This window comes from Myxocyprinus asiaticus, chromosome 24, assembly GCF_019703515.2.
Source record: "Myxocyprinus asiaticus isolate MX2 ecotype Aquarium Trade chromosome 24, UBuf_Myxa_2, whole genome shotgun sequence".
NCBI lineage: Eukaryota > Metazoa > Chordata > Actinopteri > Cypriniformes > Catostomidae > Myxocyprinus > Myxocyprinus asiaticus.
In genome coordinates, this window is record NC_059367.1 from 7,266,532 (window position 1) to 7,286,341 (window position 19,810).

The window sequence follows — 19,810 nt, forward strand, 5'->3', positions numbered from 1 at the left end:
GGAGATGTTAGGCAGAATGTTAGCCTCAGTCACCATTTACTTTCATTGCATTTTTTTATTTTATTTTTTAACTGGTGACTGAGACTAACATACTGCCTAACATCTCCTTTTGTGTTCTACTGAAAAAAGAAAGTCATACAGGCTTGGAACAACATGAGAGTGAGCACACACACAGCACACAAGAAATCTAATCTTTCACTGCAGCTCAGCTATTTGGGAAAAAATAATTGTGGCTTACATCTATAATTTCCTGAGCAGTCAGTTACTCCGTTTTTCTCGTTTTTTCCATTCCTTCTACCCCGTTAATCCCATTTTCTGTCTTCATAAGCCATAATCCATGAAATATGCTCCGTCGCTCAGTTCTGAGAAACAAATGTCCAACTCCGGATCACTTGGGAGCTGTTCCAATTAAACGTTAAATTATATTTCTTGACCTTATTCTTCAGCTAAAGCTGATTTCTTTTTTTTAAATAAAAAATTAAATGCCTGTATAATCCGAGGAGTTATGTGTTTGGCGAGTTTCTTCAACTCTGACAGGTTGATTAGTGTAAAAATAAAATTCTTAAGGTGCTTTATGGTGCCTAACTTGTGTCATCTACAAATTACTGCCCATTTTGAACAGCTGACTCTTTGTAGAGACTGAACTAATCATCTACTGTACCTAACATCATTGTTTAAAGACTAATTTATATGAAAATGTTATGATAAACTAGAAATGTATTTCGAGTCCATGGCCTAGTGGTTTCCATGTGCATATTATACCATGCTTTAAGTGCATTATAGTACCATTTAAAGGGATAGTTCAGCCAAAAATAAAACTTCTGTCATTATTTACTCACCCTCATACTGGTCCAAACCCATATGACTTTCTTCCATGGAACACAAAAGGAGATGTAAGGCAGAATGTTAGCCTCAGTCATGTTTCACTTTCATTGCATATTTTTTCCACACAAAGAAAGTGACTGGGGTCGCTGGGGTCAAAATCTAAGTTTGTGTTTTTCATTTTTGGATGAATTATCCCTTTAAATACTACTATTATCATATACTCTGGTATATTAATATGGTAAATCAAACCAGTATATACTGCAGGTATATAAATCAGTACCATGGTATATGGGTATATAACAAACACGGAAGTTCAATTCAAAATCGTAAAAAAAAAAAAGTGCTTGGAAATATAATATTTGTATTAATGCTGATTTCTCAACAAAAGCCCTCACTTTGATTTGGCAGACAATTTTTTTTTAAATATTGATGGAATTTTCTGGGTTCAAAACAAGCCAAGCTCAAATGACAGCATTTGTTGCTTCCATTCACTTCCATTGTAAAAGCCTCACTGAAACCCTGATTTCTTTATTGTATTCCTTTAATAATATTTTAAAACAGACCAGCTTCACAAATTTTTGTATTTTTTATTTATTTAATAAAAAATATAACAGTAATAATAATAGTAGCAGTAGATTAAGCTAAACTAAAGACTTTTTATTTCTCTAAAGAATTTCAGTCTGTTAATAAGACTTTTTATTCATTACAATTACATTTTATGCATTTGGCAGATGCTTTTATCCAAAGCAACTTAAAGTGCACTTATTACAGAGACAATCCCCCCAGAGCAACCTGGAGTTAAGTGTCTTGCTCAAGGACACAATGGTGGTGGCTGTGGGGATCGAACCAGCAACCTTCTGATTACCAGTTATGTACTTTAGCCCACTATTGAAAACAGTTCAATGTATCAATTGCATTTGAGTAGATTAAAAGAAATGCAAACATAAAATGAGCATCACATTATTGACTCATACATCAAATACAATGGTAGTATCACATGATATTTGTACCATAATTTTTTGTATATCTTATGGGGCAAAATATTTCATTAAATGACTCATTAGAGAAAATATAAATGTACAAATGTTCAACAGTAAGATGCTGTAAGATTGGATTTGATGGATAAGTGCACCACTTATTATTGTAGCATCCCGAAGGCATTCTCTTGGCAAACACCAAGAAAGGCACTAGATCACCGCTCTCACTCAGTCTCTAAACATCTCTTATCAGAAGAACCTTATCCAATCTAGACATCAGTCCCGGCCATCTTTGTTTCAGCAATAAAGAGTTTGCTAATGCAAAAACAAGATAGCTTAACACTCTCGGTTGGCATGAGATGAGAAATAACCGGGGCATTCTATGTGTAAGTTGCCGCATCTCTGTGCCAGCTTGTGTTGCCGTGGCACGATTCAGTGATGCATTCAACCATGGGGAATAGTGGTGCTATGCAATGGCTGGCTGGTGACAGACACCCGCAGTGTCACTTCCTGCGCAGTCACGGTGTTCGGCTTGAAGGGCCACAGCAGCCAGCGAGCTTCCTGCAGAGCTAATGCCGTCTCTGTCACTCATCCCGCAATTAATTACCTCTGCCCACAGCTCGTTAATGAAAGAGTCGTCCCACCGAGACGAGCCCAGTCAGAGGAGGAGGAGAGGAAAGGTTTGGGACAGAAGAGGAGTGTGAGGGAGCAAAAGAAAAATAGAAAACAGATTGGCTATGTTTACACCGTCAGTGTTTGTGATTGACAACCCTATTTACTAATGAGTGAGACTCTTTAAATTGTTCCGTTCATTCATCAAAATAGAGGACGCCACATTTCTAATCTCGCAATAGCAGTAAATAATTTCAGTTGATAATGACTCTCTTTAAAGCTTAGAAAGGACCCAAAAGTAACATAAAAGTAGTCCATCATATTCCAGTTCTTCTGAAGGCATATGATAGGTTTTGATTCTTTAGTAATAAAAACAATGCAATTTTCGCGAGCATGCGTGCCACTTGGAACAAGTGGCACACATTAACTGCCATTGCAATCAAAAGACAGACAGGAATATTCAGTAAAAATTCTCCTTTCGTTTTCTGCATAAGAAAGAAAGTCATATGGGTTTGGAATTACATATTTAGCAATTGAAAACAGGACTGACGAATGCATTCTGCTGCTTAGTGAATGTAGCCTTTGAGAAAACAAACAGAAAGAAAGAGAGACGGAGAACATCAAAGTGAAAAAAAAGCTATAAGAGAGGAGAGGAGAGGGAGGGAGGGAGGCACCAGGGCCTCATTGGGGGATAAGGGCAGTTTGGAAATGTGTGCAGTATCTCTGTGGTCATTAGTCTTGGTGAATCATGTCCCTGCAGTGCTGCTCTTTGAGGTTAAACACATACATAAGCTAATTAAGCTTCCTGTAATGACAAATGTTACGGAGGGAGAACCATATACAGCATAACCATATGTCACTCACAGAACATGATGCAGCACACTCTAGAAAACGGTATAGCCAGTAATGCTTATAAATGCTTATAAAATATTTTATATATATATTTAACAATTTTTGTAATTGAAATTGCATCCCAGAAAAATGCAAGCACTGTTAATGCAATTTGTAAATTTTCCAAATAATGCAATTCAGAGTGCATTTGTCATTAAAATACTTCTGTATAACACACTTAAAAGGCTTTACATTTAAAACTTACTTGTAATACATTAAACAAATTTTTTATATATATATATATATATATATATATATATATATATATATATATATATATATATATATATATATATATAGACACACACACACACACACACACACACACACACATGCGGCCAAATTAATTTGGAATTAGTTTGGAAAAATTTACAGATTTTTCTGTTTCAGAAGGAAATTGGTACTTTAATTCACTAAAGTGGCATTCAACTGATCACAAAGTATAGTCAGGACATTAATAATGTAATAAACAGCACCATCACTATTTGAAAAAAAGTAATTTTTGATCAAAACTAGACAGGCCCCATTTCCAGCAGCCATCACTCCAACACCTTATCCTTGAGTAATCATGCTGAATTGCTAATTTGGTCCTAGAAAATCACTTGCTATTATATCAAACACTGCTGAAAGCTATTTGATTTGTTAAATGAAGCTTAACATTGTCTTTGTGTTTGTTTTTGAGTTGCCACAGTATGCAATAGACTGGCATGTCTTAAGGTCAATATTTGGTCACAAATGGCAAAAAATAAACAGCTTTCTCTAGAAACTCATCAGTCAATCATTGTTTTGAGGATTGAAGGCTATACAATGCTTGAAATTGCCAAAAAACTGAAGATTTCACACAAAGGTGTACACTACAGTCTTCAAAGACAAAGGACAACTGGCTCTAACAAGGACAGAAAGAGATGTGGAAGGTCAGATGTTCAACTAAACAAGAGGATAAGTACATCAGAGTCTCTAGTTTGAGAAATAGATGCCTCACATGTCCTCAGCTGACAGCTTCATTGAATTCTACCCGCTCAACACCAGTTTCATGTACAACAGTAAAGAGAAGACTCAGGGGTGCAGGCCTTATGGGAAGAACTGCAAAGAAAAAGCCACTTTTGAAACAGAAAAACAAAAAGAAAAGGTTAGAGTGGGCAAAGAAACACAGACATCGGACAACAGATAATTGGAAAAGAGTGTTATGGATCTTAACCCCACTGAGTTTTGTGGGATCAGCTAGACTGTAAGGTGTGTGAGAAGTGCCCGACAAGACAGCCACATCTATGGCAAGTGCTACAGGAAGTGTGGGGTGAAATGTCACCTGAGTATCTGGACAAACTGACAGCTAGAATGAAGTAGTTTAAGAAGTTCTGAAAAAAAAAATTCTAATTGTAATAGTAATTTTTCACGTTATTAATGTCCTGACTATACCTTGTGATCAGCTGAATGCCACTTTGGTGAATAAAAGTACCAATTTCTTTCCATAAGAGCAAACTCTGTAAATTATTCCATACTTTTGGCTGCCAGTGTGTGTGTATATATATATATATATATATATACATATACATATACATATATGTGTACATAAAAAGACAAGGAATTTAAATGTCGTCAGTAAGAATTTCAGTCATTGACCAATGTTAGAATAGTTTTTTTAAACTAAGTGTGCTATTTTTCAGTAAAATACTTTATTCTATGCCAGCTTAATATGAAGAGACAACTGTTTGTAAGCCATTCGTAGGCTGATTCACCTGAAAACTGAAAACAATTCTGCGCATTGCTCTGTTTTGTTTGAGCACCCCGACCAGACTGACACAGCAATATTGTTTGAAGCAATGGTGTGAGTTTGGGGTGGGATTATCAGATTGCCCAACCAATGTAAAATGGAGAGAATGTAGCAATCATTCCAAACAATCATTATTTTTACAATTCTGTTTGGTGAAGCTAGTGGTGCAGATATTATACACTTATACTATACATTTGTTTATAATTGAATACTATAATTAATCAGTAGTTTATGTCAGTAACATTTCAGTTTACAAAATGTTTAAATCAATACTTTAATTTCATGTTATAAAATGTTTTAGAGTCTGTCAATTGTTCTAGGAGTTTACAGAGATGTTTTAAATAGTACTTTGTGTCAATTTCATTGCAGGTTACAAAAATGTTTTAAATCAGTAGTTTTCATCAATTTCATTTTAGTTTACGAAAATGTTTTAAATCAATAATTTAATAACAGGTTACAAAGTAGGGCTGAAACGATTAGTCGACATTATCGACAATGTTGACAATAAAAAATTGTCAACAAAATTTTTTGCTGTCAAATAGTCGTTTGATCTTATTTAATGTAACATGAGATCAAATGAAACTAATGATGGCGCGCGAGAGGAGCACTTCAGCTCACGCCTGATTGAGGAGAAGAAGACAGCTCACAGTCCAGATGCACTCCAAACTTTCCAAACAGCTTCAGGTGATGTAGATCGCACAGTATGAGGGAATAATACAAAAATACAAAATAAGTAAATACACAAGCACTTTCGTTGTGAAATAAAGTGGAGCCGGACCTATGTAAGGGGGAGAGATTGTAACTGCATCCCGGCTGATGTGCTCTCTCGCGCAGAGACGCTCGTCTCTCACGTGCGCTTAATGCAGCTAGATTATTACGTGATGGCTCGAGACGTACTGAATCATAATATCACTGTGTGTTTCTAATCGTAAAGAAAATCAGCAATATGCAGCTTTATTAAGAAGAGTTTGTTTTTTGTGAGTTACAGATGGATTGAAGTGAACAGAAAGGTGAGAGAACAAAATACGTTTTTGATTTGTTTTTGTTTTGACTTGTTTACCAATATAAATATCTAAAACTCTTTTAAAACAACATACATTTACTTTAGGAGCTATAAGGCAGAAGAAAAATGTGTTATCTGAGAATGTTGAATATAATAAAAATTCAAATATTTTAAAATATCTAAAATCTTAATCCTTAAAAAAAAAAAAGATGCATTCACTTGAGAAGCAGCATATAAGATATTTAGACTTATTTTTTCGAAGTATTTGAAGTATTTTTTCCTTTAATTCAGTGAATGTCATTTAGAGGTCTTTTTAAAACATGATTTTGTCCTCTTCAGAATCAGAATCAGAATCAGAATGAGCTTTATTGCCAAGTATGCTTACACATACAAGGAATTTGTCTTGGTGACAGGATTCAGGTGGTGTTAGTAAAGAGTAGATGTGACTCTTTATTGTTAGTAAGCACGTTTAATACAACCTTTTATCTAGGGGCACAAGCTGAATAGTCGGTTAAAGGCTAATGATTAATTGTTGCAATAATCACCAGAATAGTCGAATAATCGCTCTAATAATCATTACATTAGTCGATTATCTATTTATGAAATTTTTTTAAATCAATAGTTTAATTTCAGTTTACGAAAATGATTTAAATCAGAATTCTGCATAAAGTAATTTTTTTATTATTATTATTTCAGGTTGAAATCAGTAGCTTACATCTTTATTTTTGTTGAAATACATGATAATTCCTCTGACACTAACATAAAAGAGGTTTTTAACAATTTCGAGGCCAAGCTTGCAGCGGAAGGTTCCTAAACAATAGGGCTTTGGAGAACCTTCAAACAGATGCAGCAATACCCCTCTCGGAAAACACTGCAATGGAGAGACGAAAGAGAAAGCGTGAGAGAGCGAGAGACAGCAGGCTGCTGTTCAGTGGATTACGCCCATGGCACTGGAGTGCTGCTGGGAGCTGGAGAGACCCCATCACACTCACCCTGTTTACAGTGTGAAGAGTGTTTTTATGTCTGCTTTTGAAGCACCTCTCAAAGCCTGGGCCAAGACACTGGGGCAGAGCTTGCACTGGGTGAAGATACACTCCACTGAGCTCACTCTCTTACACACACACTGCCATCAGCTTAAGGGCCTGTATCACTGACTCACACACTGATCAGAGAAAAAAAAACGGCAGTGCATTGTGAATGTAAAAATAAGCCAGTGTGGTAATCAGTAAAAAAAGCCCACACATGCTATCGGCCCACGTCAACATGGATTTTGGCCCTCCAGCAAAGTATTCTTACAACAAATGACAGTGAGCTCGTTCTTTATTTGCATCTGGTCCAAACCGGGCATGAAAATCCCGAAATGACAATGGACACGAATGTGTGATTAGCTCTGTTCCTAGGATAATTATGCTGCCTTCTAGATAACTTGACAAATTCTATGGCAATATGTCTATAAGACGTTTCTTCTCGGATGTCAAAAAGACATTCATGTCTTTGAGACGTTTATGATTTGGAATGTTTGTAAATCGGATCTTTTTAAGATGTTTAGCAGAAGTTAATTAGAATGCGATGCTTTCCAGATGAAAAGATCTATAACAGATATCTATCTGGGTAAAAATAGCCTATTATATATTATAAATATGCAATGTATTGTAAATATAGTTATATTTTATTCAAAAAATTGTTCAATCTAAATATGGACTCTTGTATCACTATGTATCACATTGTTAACATAACCACCTGTTAACGTCAAACCATCTCTTGCCTTGTCTAAATATGGATTATTTTATCCAAAATGTATGTATTTTTATGCTACAGAGTATCACATTGTTAGCATAGCACCATGCTAACATCAAACTTTATTGTCAAGTATAAATTTGGATTATTTTATCCAAAATTCATGTATGATTACAGTATCACATTGTTAGCATAGCAACATGCTAACATCACAATTTATCTAACGTCAAGTCTAAAAACGGATTATTTTATCCAAAATATATGTATTTTTTATCTTAGAGTATCACGATGTTTGCAAAGTGACATGCTAACATCAAACTTTATCTATTATCAAGTCAAAATATGGATTATTTTATCCAAAATGTATGTATTTTGTAGCTTAGAGTATCACATTGTTAGCATAGCGACATGCTAATGTCAAACTTTATCTACTGTCATGTCAGGAGCGCTGACTGTGTAATACGCAGGGAACTTATGAGGTTCACTTCTCTTAGGATGCTGCTTAGAAGGTAGCTCCCTATGCAGGTCATAAGCAGCAAGATATTTGCACACAAACAAGTAAACGTTTCTTATGAGCAGTGATTAGAGTGTATGAATTTGCGAGAAACAAACATCACCATCTCTTTTCACGGACACGCCGTTGACGAGTTGGTCTGAGCGTGTATGTGGGTTTTTATATGCTGTCACTCTGTTATAAGCGTGCAGAGGATCTGTTGGCTTGCTATTCCACCACTCTGCCCTCCAGTATCAACAATGAGTGACTCACCACTTTTCGCTGACTAACTCTTTTCTCGAAACAAGAGCAAAAAGGGGGAGGGGGTGATAAGAAGATTGTCAGGCCGAATGCTGGAGGGGAAGACAGAGAGAAAGACACAGAGAGAGAGAGAGAGAGAGAGAGAGAAAGAGAGAGAGAGAGAGATGTGCATATCTCAATGCTGCTGGTTGCCTCTGATAAGCACTGATACAGAATCTCTTTGATGTGCAGTTAAGTGAAAAATTAAAATGCACCAAAAGACGAGGAGTGCGTGAATTCAACCCCCTTCTGCGGTGAAAGACTGGATGAATTTTTTTCTCTTTAGCTCCTCTTTTGTTTGCGTATCTTTCTAGCTGAAATTAGGCAGGTGTTAATTGTATGGGTGTCTGCGCTGTTGTGTTTATATAAAGTTCAAATCATATATCAAATTATTTTCAATCTTTCATCTGGCTATCATTAAGCCTTATTATTTACATGGCCCGATTACAGATCCAATTAACCTCCTTTTCTCTGAGCTGTGTCTCCGTTAGTTAATCATTTCTCTAATTGAAAAAAACAAAATATCAAAATTATAAACATGCAAACACTTAGTTGCCTTGCAGCTTGTGCTGCATAATGGTGGGATGGCATTGTGCAAATGAAATATGAATACGTGATTAGAGATGCATGTAGCTGTTTTAACATGGTCATATCCACATATTCCCACCCCACCCCCCTCCACATACAATTACAGTATAATGTTAGCCAAGGCTTCTTGCACTAAAGCTTGTAATTTAGCTTTAAATGACCCTTCAATTTTTCTGACCCTTATTTATTGCATTAGTGCACTTTAGGCACCATGTTTTTGGTTGCCAGATGCTAGTGGGACATGTCAATAGTTAATGTGATGAACTGACTTCATAAACCCACTAAAAATCACCTTGAGGCCAGCTGGTTAAAAGCCATTACAAAAATGAGTCAGAAATTGAAGTCAGTACCATTTCTGAGCATAATTTCTTTGCAGAGGTGACTTCGTTTCATATATTGTTATCTAATGCAATGTCAATACATTTCTGCTTTTCGTCTCAATTTAAGCTAAAGCGTTTGGTTTGCTGGGTCACTTTATTCCCTGTTGCTGTGGTATTGCTCTTTAATCATGATGCAAAGAAACGAAAGCGAGATATAAATATCCAAGCAGCTGGAAAGTCGCGTATGCTGTTTTCTTTTAATTCGTCAGTCACCAGGTGCAGTAAAACTCTGACATTGGAAAGAGGGGCAGCAGTAGCTTCTCAACCTTTTAAGACAGCGGTCTGCAGCGCAGTCAAGTGTGCAATAATGTGTTGAGACCAGAAACGAGGGAGATGAAAAGCAAACGGAGGGTGGGGGGGGGGGGTGGGGGCAAGATGTAAATCTATTCAGAGATAGGGCCAGACTATTATTTCTCTCACCACAACAGAATCTTGGCTGGAAACATGACACCAACCCAGACATTAAACACTTGAGTCCATTTCATACACCAGTAACCACAAACAAAAGGCACCAGCAAAAAGTTGGCCAAGTTATTTGGCTCATTATGCATCAGCACCTGAAATTCAGGAGGGAATTATGCCGTGGAAACCCTGAAAACACTCGTTCATCCATTATACTGCAGCACGAAATGTTGCGTTATAAAATTAACAAGAAACTCTGAGTGAAATCGGCTTTGGTGAATGTATTTTACTGAGCCCCTGAGAAGACAGGGTTTCACAAACCACAAAATGTAATATGGTTTTACTACAATTACCATATTTTCACCATGGTTTTTGTAGTAAAAATACAGTAATACTAGAGAACATTAAAACTACTGAATTAAAAATCATATTCATTCTGCCAAAAAAGCAATGGTTACTACAGTTTTACTTTAGTAACACAATGGTTAATTTGTGGTACATATACCATGCTTTTGAAATTAACCATGGTTTCACTCTATTAAAACTGCATTAACCAATCATTAATCTTTGGTAAGAATCAGGATTACTGTAGTAAAACCATGGTTAATAAAGCTATTGTGAGAAAACCCAAAATAATTGTGGGGGAACGCAAATATTTGCAAGGGAATTCAAAACTTATTGCAAGAGAAAGCAAAACATTTTGCGAGGGAACACAAAACGTACTGCATGGGAACGCAAAATGTATTGTGAGGGAACACAAAACTATTGCGAGCAAACGAAAAACTTATTGCGAGGGAACGCAAAACTATTGCAAGGGAATGCAAAATGTGTTAGAAAATGCAAAACTATTGAAAATTATTGCAAAACTATTGCAAGGAAACAAAACTATTGTGAGCGAATGCAAAACCTATTGCGAGGGAATGCAAAACTATTGCGAGGGAATGCAAAACTATTGAGAGGGATCGCAAAACTATTGCAAGGGAAGGCAAAATTTATTGTGAGGGAATGCAAAATGTGTTAGAAATTGCAAAACTATTGAAAATGAATGCAAACTATTGCGAGGGAATGCAAAACTATTGAAAGGGAATGAAAAACTATTGCGAGGGAATGCAAAACTTTGTGAGAACATGCAAAACTATTGCCAGGGAACGCAAAAATTTTGCAAGGAAATGCAAAACTTTTTGATAAAATGCAAAACTATTACAAAGGAATGAAAAACTACTGCAAAGGAATGCAAAACTTTATTGCGAGGGAACGCAAAACTATTGCAAGGGAACGGAAAACTTTGTGAGAAAATGCTAAACTATTGAAAATGAATGCAAAACTATTGTGAGGGAATGCAAAACTATTGTGAGGGAATGCAAAACTATTGTGAAGGAATGCAAAATAATTGTGAAGGAACGCAAAACTTTTGCAAAGGAAGGCAAAACTATTGCAAAGGAATGAAAAATGTACTCTGAGGGAACGCAAAACTTATTGCTAGGGAATACAAAACTATTGCGAGGGAATGCAAAACTTTGTGAGAAAATGCAAAACTATTGCAAAGGAAGGCAAAACTATTGCAAAGGAAGGAAAAATGTACTCAGAGGGAACGCAAAACTGTGAGAGAATGCAAAACTATTGGAAAGGAAGGCTAAACGTACTCCAAGGGAACGCAAAAAACGTATCAAAAGGTAATGCAAAACCTACTGCGAGGGAATGCAAAACTTATTGCAAGTGAATGCAAAACTTACTGTGAGAAAACCCAAAACTGTGAGAGAACGCAAAACTATTGCAAAGAAAACCAAAACTTTTTGTGAAAGAATGCAAACCATTGCGAGAGCAGAACAATTTTCATCTAAATAATGGCTTGTGAAAACTGGATTTCTATTCTCTCATTCAGAGTGACATTTGCAACAATTCTTCCTCTTATCGTCCAGTGTAAACACACGTCGAGGGAAAATGTCTTCGCTCAACATGTCAAATGAGACAAACAATGACATTTGTGAAAATGTTCCCAGTGTTCCCACAGACAATGTGCTTCCTTCTGAGTGAAAGAACTGACTGTATGATTGACAGATACAAATGGGAGGTTGTGAGATATAAAGAGACCCAGTTTAGCTCCAGGTCCAAAGGCCGCTGACCAGGCTGAGTTCGTTGTAGCCTGAGGGGCTTGTTGGGTCTTAAAGTCATTTGTGGATTTAAAATGGACACACAAACAGTTCTCTGTTTTGTTCAATTCCTGTTCCTCTGAGGAACTAGGGAATAGCAGCTTACATACTCAAAGAATGCCAAACCTCTAAGGGATATTGTGGTGCAATGCAGGGAACCAAGGACAGGAGATCCATTTAGAGCATCTGAATATGTCCTCTATTGAGTCATCCGAGCCACTGTGAATCACTGAGTCAAATTAAGCCATAAAACATCTGAATTTGATTATACCACATAGTAACTCTACAACTGGAATACTTGAGACTGAACCCTAGAGCTTGGAATAGCTACAAGTTCAGATTTAGAAGAGGCTTGTTTTGTGAAGTTGTCCATATAGATTCTTACCTCTGCGCTGTTCACTCGGCCCTCTTGGAAAGAACACTCAGCCACGTTATTGGTGCAGATGTGCCGATATTTACACCAGTTGCATGGAAAAGGACTGCTCACACAAGACGAACACCTACAGAGGAGAAAATATAGTTACATGACAAGTCATCAGACCTCTCCAATGGAGACCTCTGGCTTAGGTGGCATTCACATCAACAGAGATTACTGTTGTTTGATAGGAGTTCCAACTCCACCACTGTATTCAACTGGATCAGGTGGCAATTACGTTAAGGCCAGCATATATTTTTTTTCCGTGTGTCGTTCCACCTTAGCATAAGTGCTCAGCAAAGTTTACTCTTTTAATGGCGAGCCCGTATGGATGAGTTGACATTATGCACACTATGACTGCTTTGTGATACTCTTTAGTACAGTCAACAGAAGGCGCATGTGCAGATGACGGGCAAAGATGGGGACTGCATGTCTACATAAACTGAGATGCACATGGACAGTCCGTGTGTACTGCGCTGATGACGAAACATTAGCTAGCTAGCAAGATAAGTTAGTGTTGATAACCGACTGTAACTGCCATGGTGTCCCTAATGGTTTCTCCACTAACAGCGGCACAATGTCCCAGCACACCGTCTATGATCTCGAACCATGGAAAGTTCTTTCTTTGGTCACTGCTTTGTCCATTGTGCATTTTAACAGATTTGTACTGTACCCACAATGTTTAAATTTTTCCCGAACCTGTACCGTTGTGTGCTGGATACACAACCCGACAAGTTCAGCAAAACTCCGCCTTTGACACTGACCCCGCCTTTATCCCCAGTTGGCCTTGTTTGGCCCAAGGGTAATTGGCCGGCCAAAGGCCATTGTCCGTTGGCCCAGAGAAAGCCCTGAGGAGGCACGATGAAGCCCTGAAAGTGACAGTGGGAACACAACTGGCCCTGGCACGCACTAGCACGCCCTCATTTCACCTGATAGTGGAAACTAGGCTACTGATCGATCAATATGGGGATCGAACCAACAACCTTCTGCTTACAAGTGTTGGGTAAATTACTTAAAAATAGTAATCCACTACCACTTACTAATTATTTCTCTAAATTTGTAATAAGATTACTTTACCAATTACTTCACTGAAAAAGTAATCACATTACTAATTACTTTAATTTTAAGTTACTTTCTAAAACACTTTTATGCTCAACAAATTCAAAATAATGTCTATATTTCTTTCTTGTTCAGTGTTACAAACAAGCCATACACTCGGCACCTCACATTTCTGTGCCATAATTCATGTATTCTACATAAATAATATATTAGAAATAAGCATAACCCTATAATGTACTTAAATGTAATTAAAAGTCAGTAACTGTAATCTGATTACAAGAACTTAAAATGCAATGAATTACACTACTTTCTGACTTAAAGTAATTAGATTACAGTAAATAATTACTTTGTAATAGGATTACACCAAACACTGCTGCTTACAAGTCAAAATCTTTAATATGCTATTAAAAGTTGTCTTCACTGAAATAACCAATTAATTAGAAGGGGGTTTCTAAATACTTTTGGCATGAACATTGGTTATTCCATGTCAAATCAACCAATTTTCCCTAGCTACTAATTTTGGATTATGTTAATACTTTTTCTGAAAAAATATAAACATAAATGATGATGAAAGCCAAAATATTAAATACCATGAATCAATATTTACTGAGTAATCCATTATTTTGTAGAGGGGGATCAAAATTACAATTTTCACCTATAATTTTGGAGCAAAACTACAGTTCCTAAGAATAACCTTAGAAAGGTGGCAACATCATTATTTTATTTTTACACAGAGATAGGTAGGTTTATTAACAAAAATCTGTTGAGTTCATTATATGCCAATGGTGTTCAGTATGGAGTTCAGAAATTCAGTATATGTCATCTAGAGATGCCTAGATGAAAAAAATTAAAGATACAAACTTTCCAACTTTGGAAAAACACAAACGTACCCCCAAATGTGTACTTACACCACTGGCATATAAGGCAGCAAGAAGTGCTGAAGTCAACTTATTTTAGAAACAGACCTACCAAACTCTGTGCTAAGGTTACATTTTTTACCTGTTGTTTTGCTCCAAAATCATAGGCGAAAATTGACCTTTTGACCCCCCTATACAAAATAATGGATTACTCAGTAAATATTCATCCATGGCATTGATCCATTCATATTTTGGTTTTCGTCATCATTTATCTTTCACCAGTAATTTTTTTTTTAAATTTTTAAAAAAAGTCTAGTTGAGTTGACATGGAATGATCCACATACTTTATTCGCACGCTTATGGCTATGTAATGAACAAAAGTTAGAAGAAACTAGAACCTGTTGGTATCTTTAGTAGTGACCTCAACTTTCTGTCCTCGACTGAACTTTTGGCTCTTTGTAGAGTCATTAGTTCCGTTCATAATTTAGAATAATTTCCCTATAAATCACGTCTTTGTCCTTGGCAACATCTTGAGCAAGCCCCGGGTCAGACTTAAATTCTAGAAGACTCTCATGGTGTGAATGAAGATGCTGCCGTGAAAATCTGAGTGGTCAATATGTCACAAATCCCCTCTCTCTTCAACACACACAATTAATCCTTGAGGACCATTAAACACCCAACTCGTTCACGCCACTTCTCAATTCGTCATTAACCCAACACTGAAAAAGCCTTTCAGATGGCGGCCTTAATGACATTCCCAATTAAACCGTCACGTCTTGTACAGCAACATAACCTGTGACACCTGTGGTCTTGAGTGCAGGACGAAAGGCAAACTGCGCTACCAGAGATGGAGCAAACACTGTGGAAATAAACGCAAAAACGTTAGCGGACATTTCTGCCGGGTAGAGTTATTTCATGTCATGCTGTCTCTCATCTTCAGAGAGCACTCAACAGTCTAGGCACACCAGACCTGGAGGTGTACCGCTTGGTATAATCACTTTCATTCGTGCCACGGGAGGAGAATTGAACCTCTTTAGTAGTGACCTCAACTCTCTGTCCTCTACTGAAATTTTGGCTCTTTGTAGAGTCATTAGTTCCGTTCATATTTTAGAATAATTTCCCTATAAATCACACCTTTGTCCTTGGCAACATCTTGAACAAGCCCCAGGTCAGACTTAAACTCTAGAAGACTCTCATGGTGTGAATGAAGATGATGCCGTGAAAATCTGAGTGGTCAATATGTCACAAATCCCATCTTTTAAATGCAAAAATGTTTGCGAACATTTCTGCTGGGTTGAGTTATTTCATGTCATGCTGGCTCTCGTCGCCCTGCTCTCTGGTCTGTAAGGCAGTTGACACGCGGTAGAAGGGACGTGCACTAGACCACACTATATCCCATACTAATCACGTCCTTCCTCCCAGTGGCATGGTTCAAAATGCTTTCAGAGAGCACTCAGCAGTCTAGGCACACCAGACCTGGAGGAGCACCGCTTGGTATAATCGCTTTCACTCGTGCCGCTCTTGCAAGGCCCGCGGGAGGAGAATTGGACCTCTGTTGCTCACGTTTGGAACATCTTAGATATTTGCCGTGAGCATTCGCAGCCTTTCTGTTCAGTGCAAAATTATACAGTACACTTTTCTTCCACAGTATAAAGATTATGATGGGCCATTTAAAACATTCTTAACTGGATTTGCTTCAGGATTTTACATTGGATATTAAGTGGTGACCCAACACAGCACCAAAATTGTTTAGTGTACAAAAATATACAAAAATGCCCTTAAAATCAAACATTAAAAATGTGCTAATGTTACAGGATTCCCACACATTTTGTCCAAAAAATTTCAATAATGCCCTTTACTTGTTTGGCCATTTTTAAAATATAATTTAATAGTGAGCAATTTCTAACTGATAAAATATTTCAGAGCTGAGCAAATCTAGAAAAATGTTTATTCAATCTAAAAAAATGTCCATGATTTTTCTGTATTTCTGAAGACTTTTCAGTAATAATATTTTCAATATTTATAATAAATTTTAAATAATAAAAAATGTAATCTAATATGTCTAATATTATCCTCTCTGCTTCGGACTAATTTGGTAAGCTTCTACTAAGTGCTAGATGCATTTGCGTCAAAATATTACTTTGATTGCACACACATCTTTGGACAACCACAACAGAAGATATAGGTTGATAAGCCTGTTTATTTTGCTATCCTAACTATGCACAATTATATGGTTAGTTGTATATTACTATTTTAATTTAATATTGTTTTCCACGACCCTATCAGAACAGACCTGCGACCCATTTTTGGTTTGCAACAAACCAGTTGAGAACCACTGATTTAAAATATAAAAATGTGGTTTCTTTATATTTCTTTCTGTATGGATGCATTTTACCTCAGAAGTTAAACTCAGTTAAAAGGTGGCATTAAATTTAATATCCAGCTGTAAGGCATGCATGTGTGCATTTTTTAATGCGCTGTAAGGTAAAGATGCAAATTAGAGCTGATGGAGGAAGGCTCAGTGCTCCACTGCTGCTGAAATGCGCTGTAAATACTGCAAACGGATCTGCAAGTCTTGCCTGAAATATGCAATATGCTGTGTCAGGGGTTTAAGGCTTATCAATTCACTCAGCTTTAATTTGAGCGTGGGCTGAAAACACAGCACGGCCAAATGGTGACACTCTGATGAAGTGAGTATTTTAACATCATTGACTGTGTGGCGAGACTGCTCTGGACTTTTAGCTCAGGCAAACGGAAACAAGACATGAGCTTTAATATTACAGTCTACAAGAAATCAAAATTGACTATTTAATTTCTTCATGCACGTTTATGGTCTTTTGCATTATTCAGTGCATGTTATAAAAACAAAAAAGTTTGTCAATTAAATCTTTCATCAAAAAAATTAAAATAAAATAAATAAATAAACAAAAATAAGCAATAACAACTTGCTCCACCTCTGAAGCAACTTTCTTTTTCCACTGTGGTCACCAATCCCTCTTATTTTCCAACCCACATTTGGTTAGGGCTGCATTCTTGTATGGAACAAGCACTTTTCACAATCCAATCATTTTTTTTTTTTTTTTTCATTGAATATCCTGTTTCACTCTGAAACAGTGTTAATGTTTCATATTTATTGTTAATGAAAACAAAAACTAAAAAAAAATAATTCAATTGATAATTGAAAAACAAAAACAAAACATGATTGGAAAAACAAACTAAATTAATATAGAATTTCATGACTCCAAAACTAAAATTTAAGGGAAAAAATGACCAAAAATGAATTTTTTTTATTAGTTTTTGTTACAAAGTAAGCTATTTCAAAATGTTAAACATTTAATAACATAGCCAATTTTGCCTTCATTAAAGATGAAAATGCTGCCACTACACAACACTGAAAATATTAGATGTTATTTGCAAATCATAGTCAAATATCATTGTGGTATGATCAATTATGATTATGATAAATATCAAATGATCGGTTAAAAAAATTAACTTGGTCAGTCAAAAAATAAAATAAATAAATAATAATAATAATAAAATAAAATACTGAAAAATAAGGATAAAAAAAAAATAAACAAGAAAATGCAAAAAATGCAAAAAATAAATATATTCAAAAACTGATTTAAAAACACTAAACTTAAACAATTAAACACTGGCAACACTGAAAAAGAATCAAATTAACATTAACAGAGTAAAAACTAACAACAACAAAAAAATAAAGCAGACAAATTAATAAAATAAATAAAAAACAAATTCTATATTCTATACTATAATAATAACCTAGCTCTGAAATACATCAGATTATAGAAGTAAAATGGGTTACAGACATCATTCCATATTGAATTATTAAAGGGTAAAAACTGAGGAGTCCTGCTTGAAATCCACCCAGTAAAAATGGTTGAAAGAGGACACCTTTGATAAGCACTTCTGGGTAAAACACAAAACAGTGTCACATGTTTAATAAATGCCCACATTCAGAGCCAAAACTAACTAGGATAAAGTTTCAAGGAACTCCTCACAAAAAGATTAATGGGAAGATGAAATGGAATAAACTCAATTTCAAAAGCTTTCCATAAGCGTTCTCATTAAAAATAACCTTAAATGCACTAAGGATTTCCAAGCGAAGATGTTTTAAATAGCAACGAACCACTACATTCGAACAGTTAAACCCTATCCCCTTTCACAGATCTGCTTCTCTAGCTCCTGTTTCACAGGTGGTCATTATCTCACCAGGGAAGATGAGGTTAAGAGGTGGCTGGGAAGGGGTCCCTAGGCCTGGGTGGCCAAGAAATTGTGAAAAAAATAAAGATGGAAGCAGAAGGACGAGGGCGAGAGAGTAATGTCCACTGCTTCACCAGAGGCGAAAACAATTGCAAGGCTAAACGTTCCCACAGGGCTTTTGTGAAAACAGGAAATCTGGCACAGGCTCTAGGCCGTGCTGGCAAGGAAACAGGCCTCGCTCGGCCACGGGTTGCCATGGCAACTGCCGATCCCAGCACGGTGGATCAGCCCGGTGCCTGGTATATGCACACATACACACCATGTTGAGTGTGTACAAATGTGTTTTTGTGAATCAGCCAATAAGATGATTTTCCTGCGTACTAATGTGCGAATTGTGTCATTTGGCGGCTTTCTCCAGTTAAGGGATGGGCCACAATGATCAGCTAGTTGACGAGTTGGTCAATTACCAAATAACTGATGAGGTCGAGTAGTTTACCTTGATTTTTTTCTTATTTAAAAAAAAATAATTTTTTTTTTAGAGATGATGCTTTAAGTAGCATGTTGCTATTACTCAGTCAGTGCGGTAAAATCCTCTCAGAAATGTTGCATTTTAGAAATTCATCTCCTTCAAAGCACCACCGCAACATCCAAAAACATTTAGACAGAAATCTTTTTGTGTGTTGTGTTTCGCACAGCTCTTTAAGCACCCTAACTCATTTGTTGCGTTTTTAATATGCTGTATCAAGTTAAAAATAGTCCAGCTTTCTGTTCTATGACAGAGTGCCTTTGAACACAAGAACGAACAGTATCTTATGTAAACACCTAGATTTTGAAAATATGTAGTTTTGCACATCCGTTCTACAGTTATCGCCATACTTTGACCCTGTTTTGTTTTGGTTTTCTTTCCTTCGATAAACTAATTCTCATTTCCCTTCTGCTTTGATGCAACTCACAACTGGAGCCACTGAAATGGGTCAGAAAAACAAAGGAGGTGCTAACAATGTCAATTGTGCTCGCTGACTGGGTTAAATGATGTAAACGTTCAACTGAATGGAGGAGCGGTGATGGAAATAAATGAGAGGGCTCATGGCCTCTGGGATATACAGACATGTCTCCACCCACTGCATTG

At 36.5% G+C, this 19,810-nt stretch overlaps 1 protein-coding gene across 1 annotated transcript in view; it reads right to left on the reverse strand.

Annotated features, from left to right (window-relative positions):
• plxna3 (plexin A3) overlaps positions 1-19,810 on the reverse strand; it is a 243,431-nt gene that overhangs the window by 77,019 nt on the left and 146,602 nt on the right. Inside the window, exon 9 of the mRNA XM_051653449.1 lies at positions 12,515-12,629. Coding sequence (XP_051509409.1) covers positions 12,515-12,629 — 115 coding nt within the window. The remainder of the gene's footprint in view (positions 1-12,514; positions 12,630-19,810) is intronic.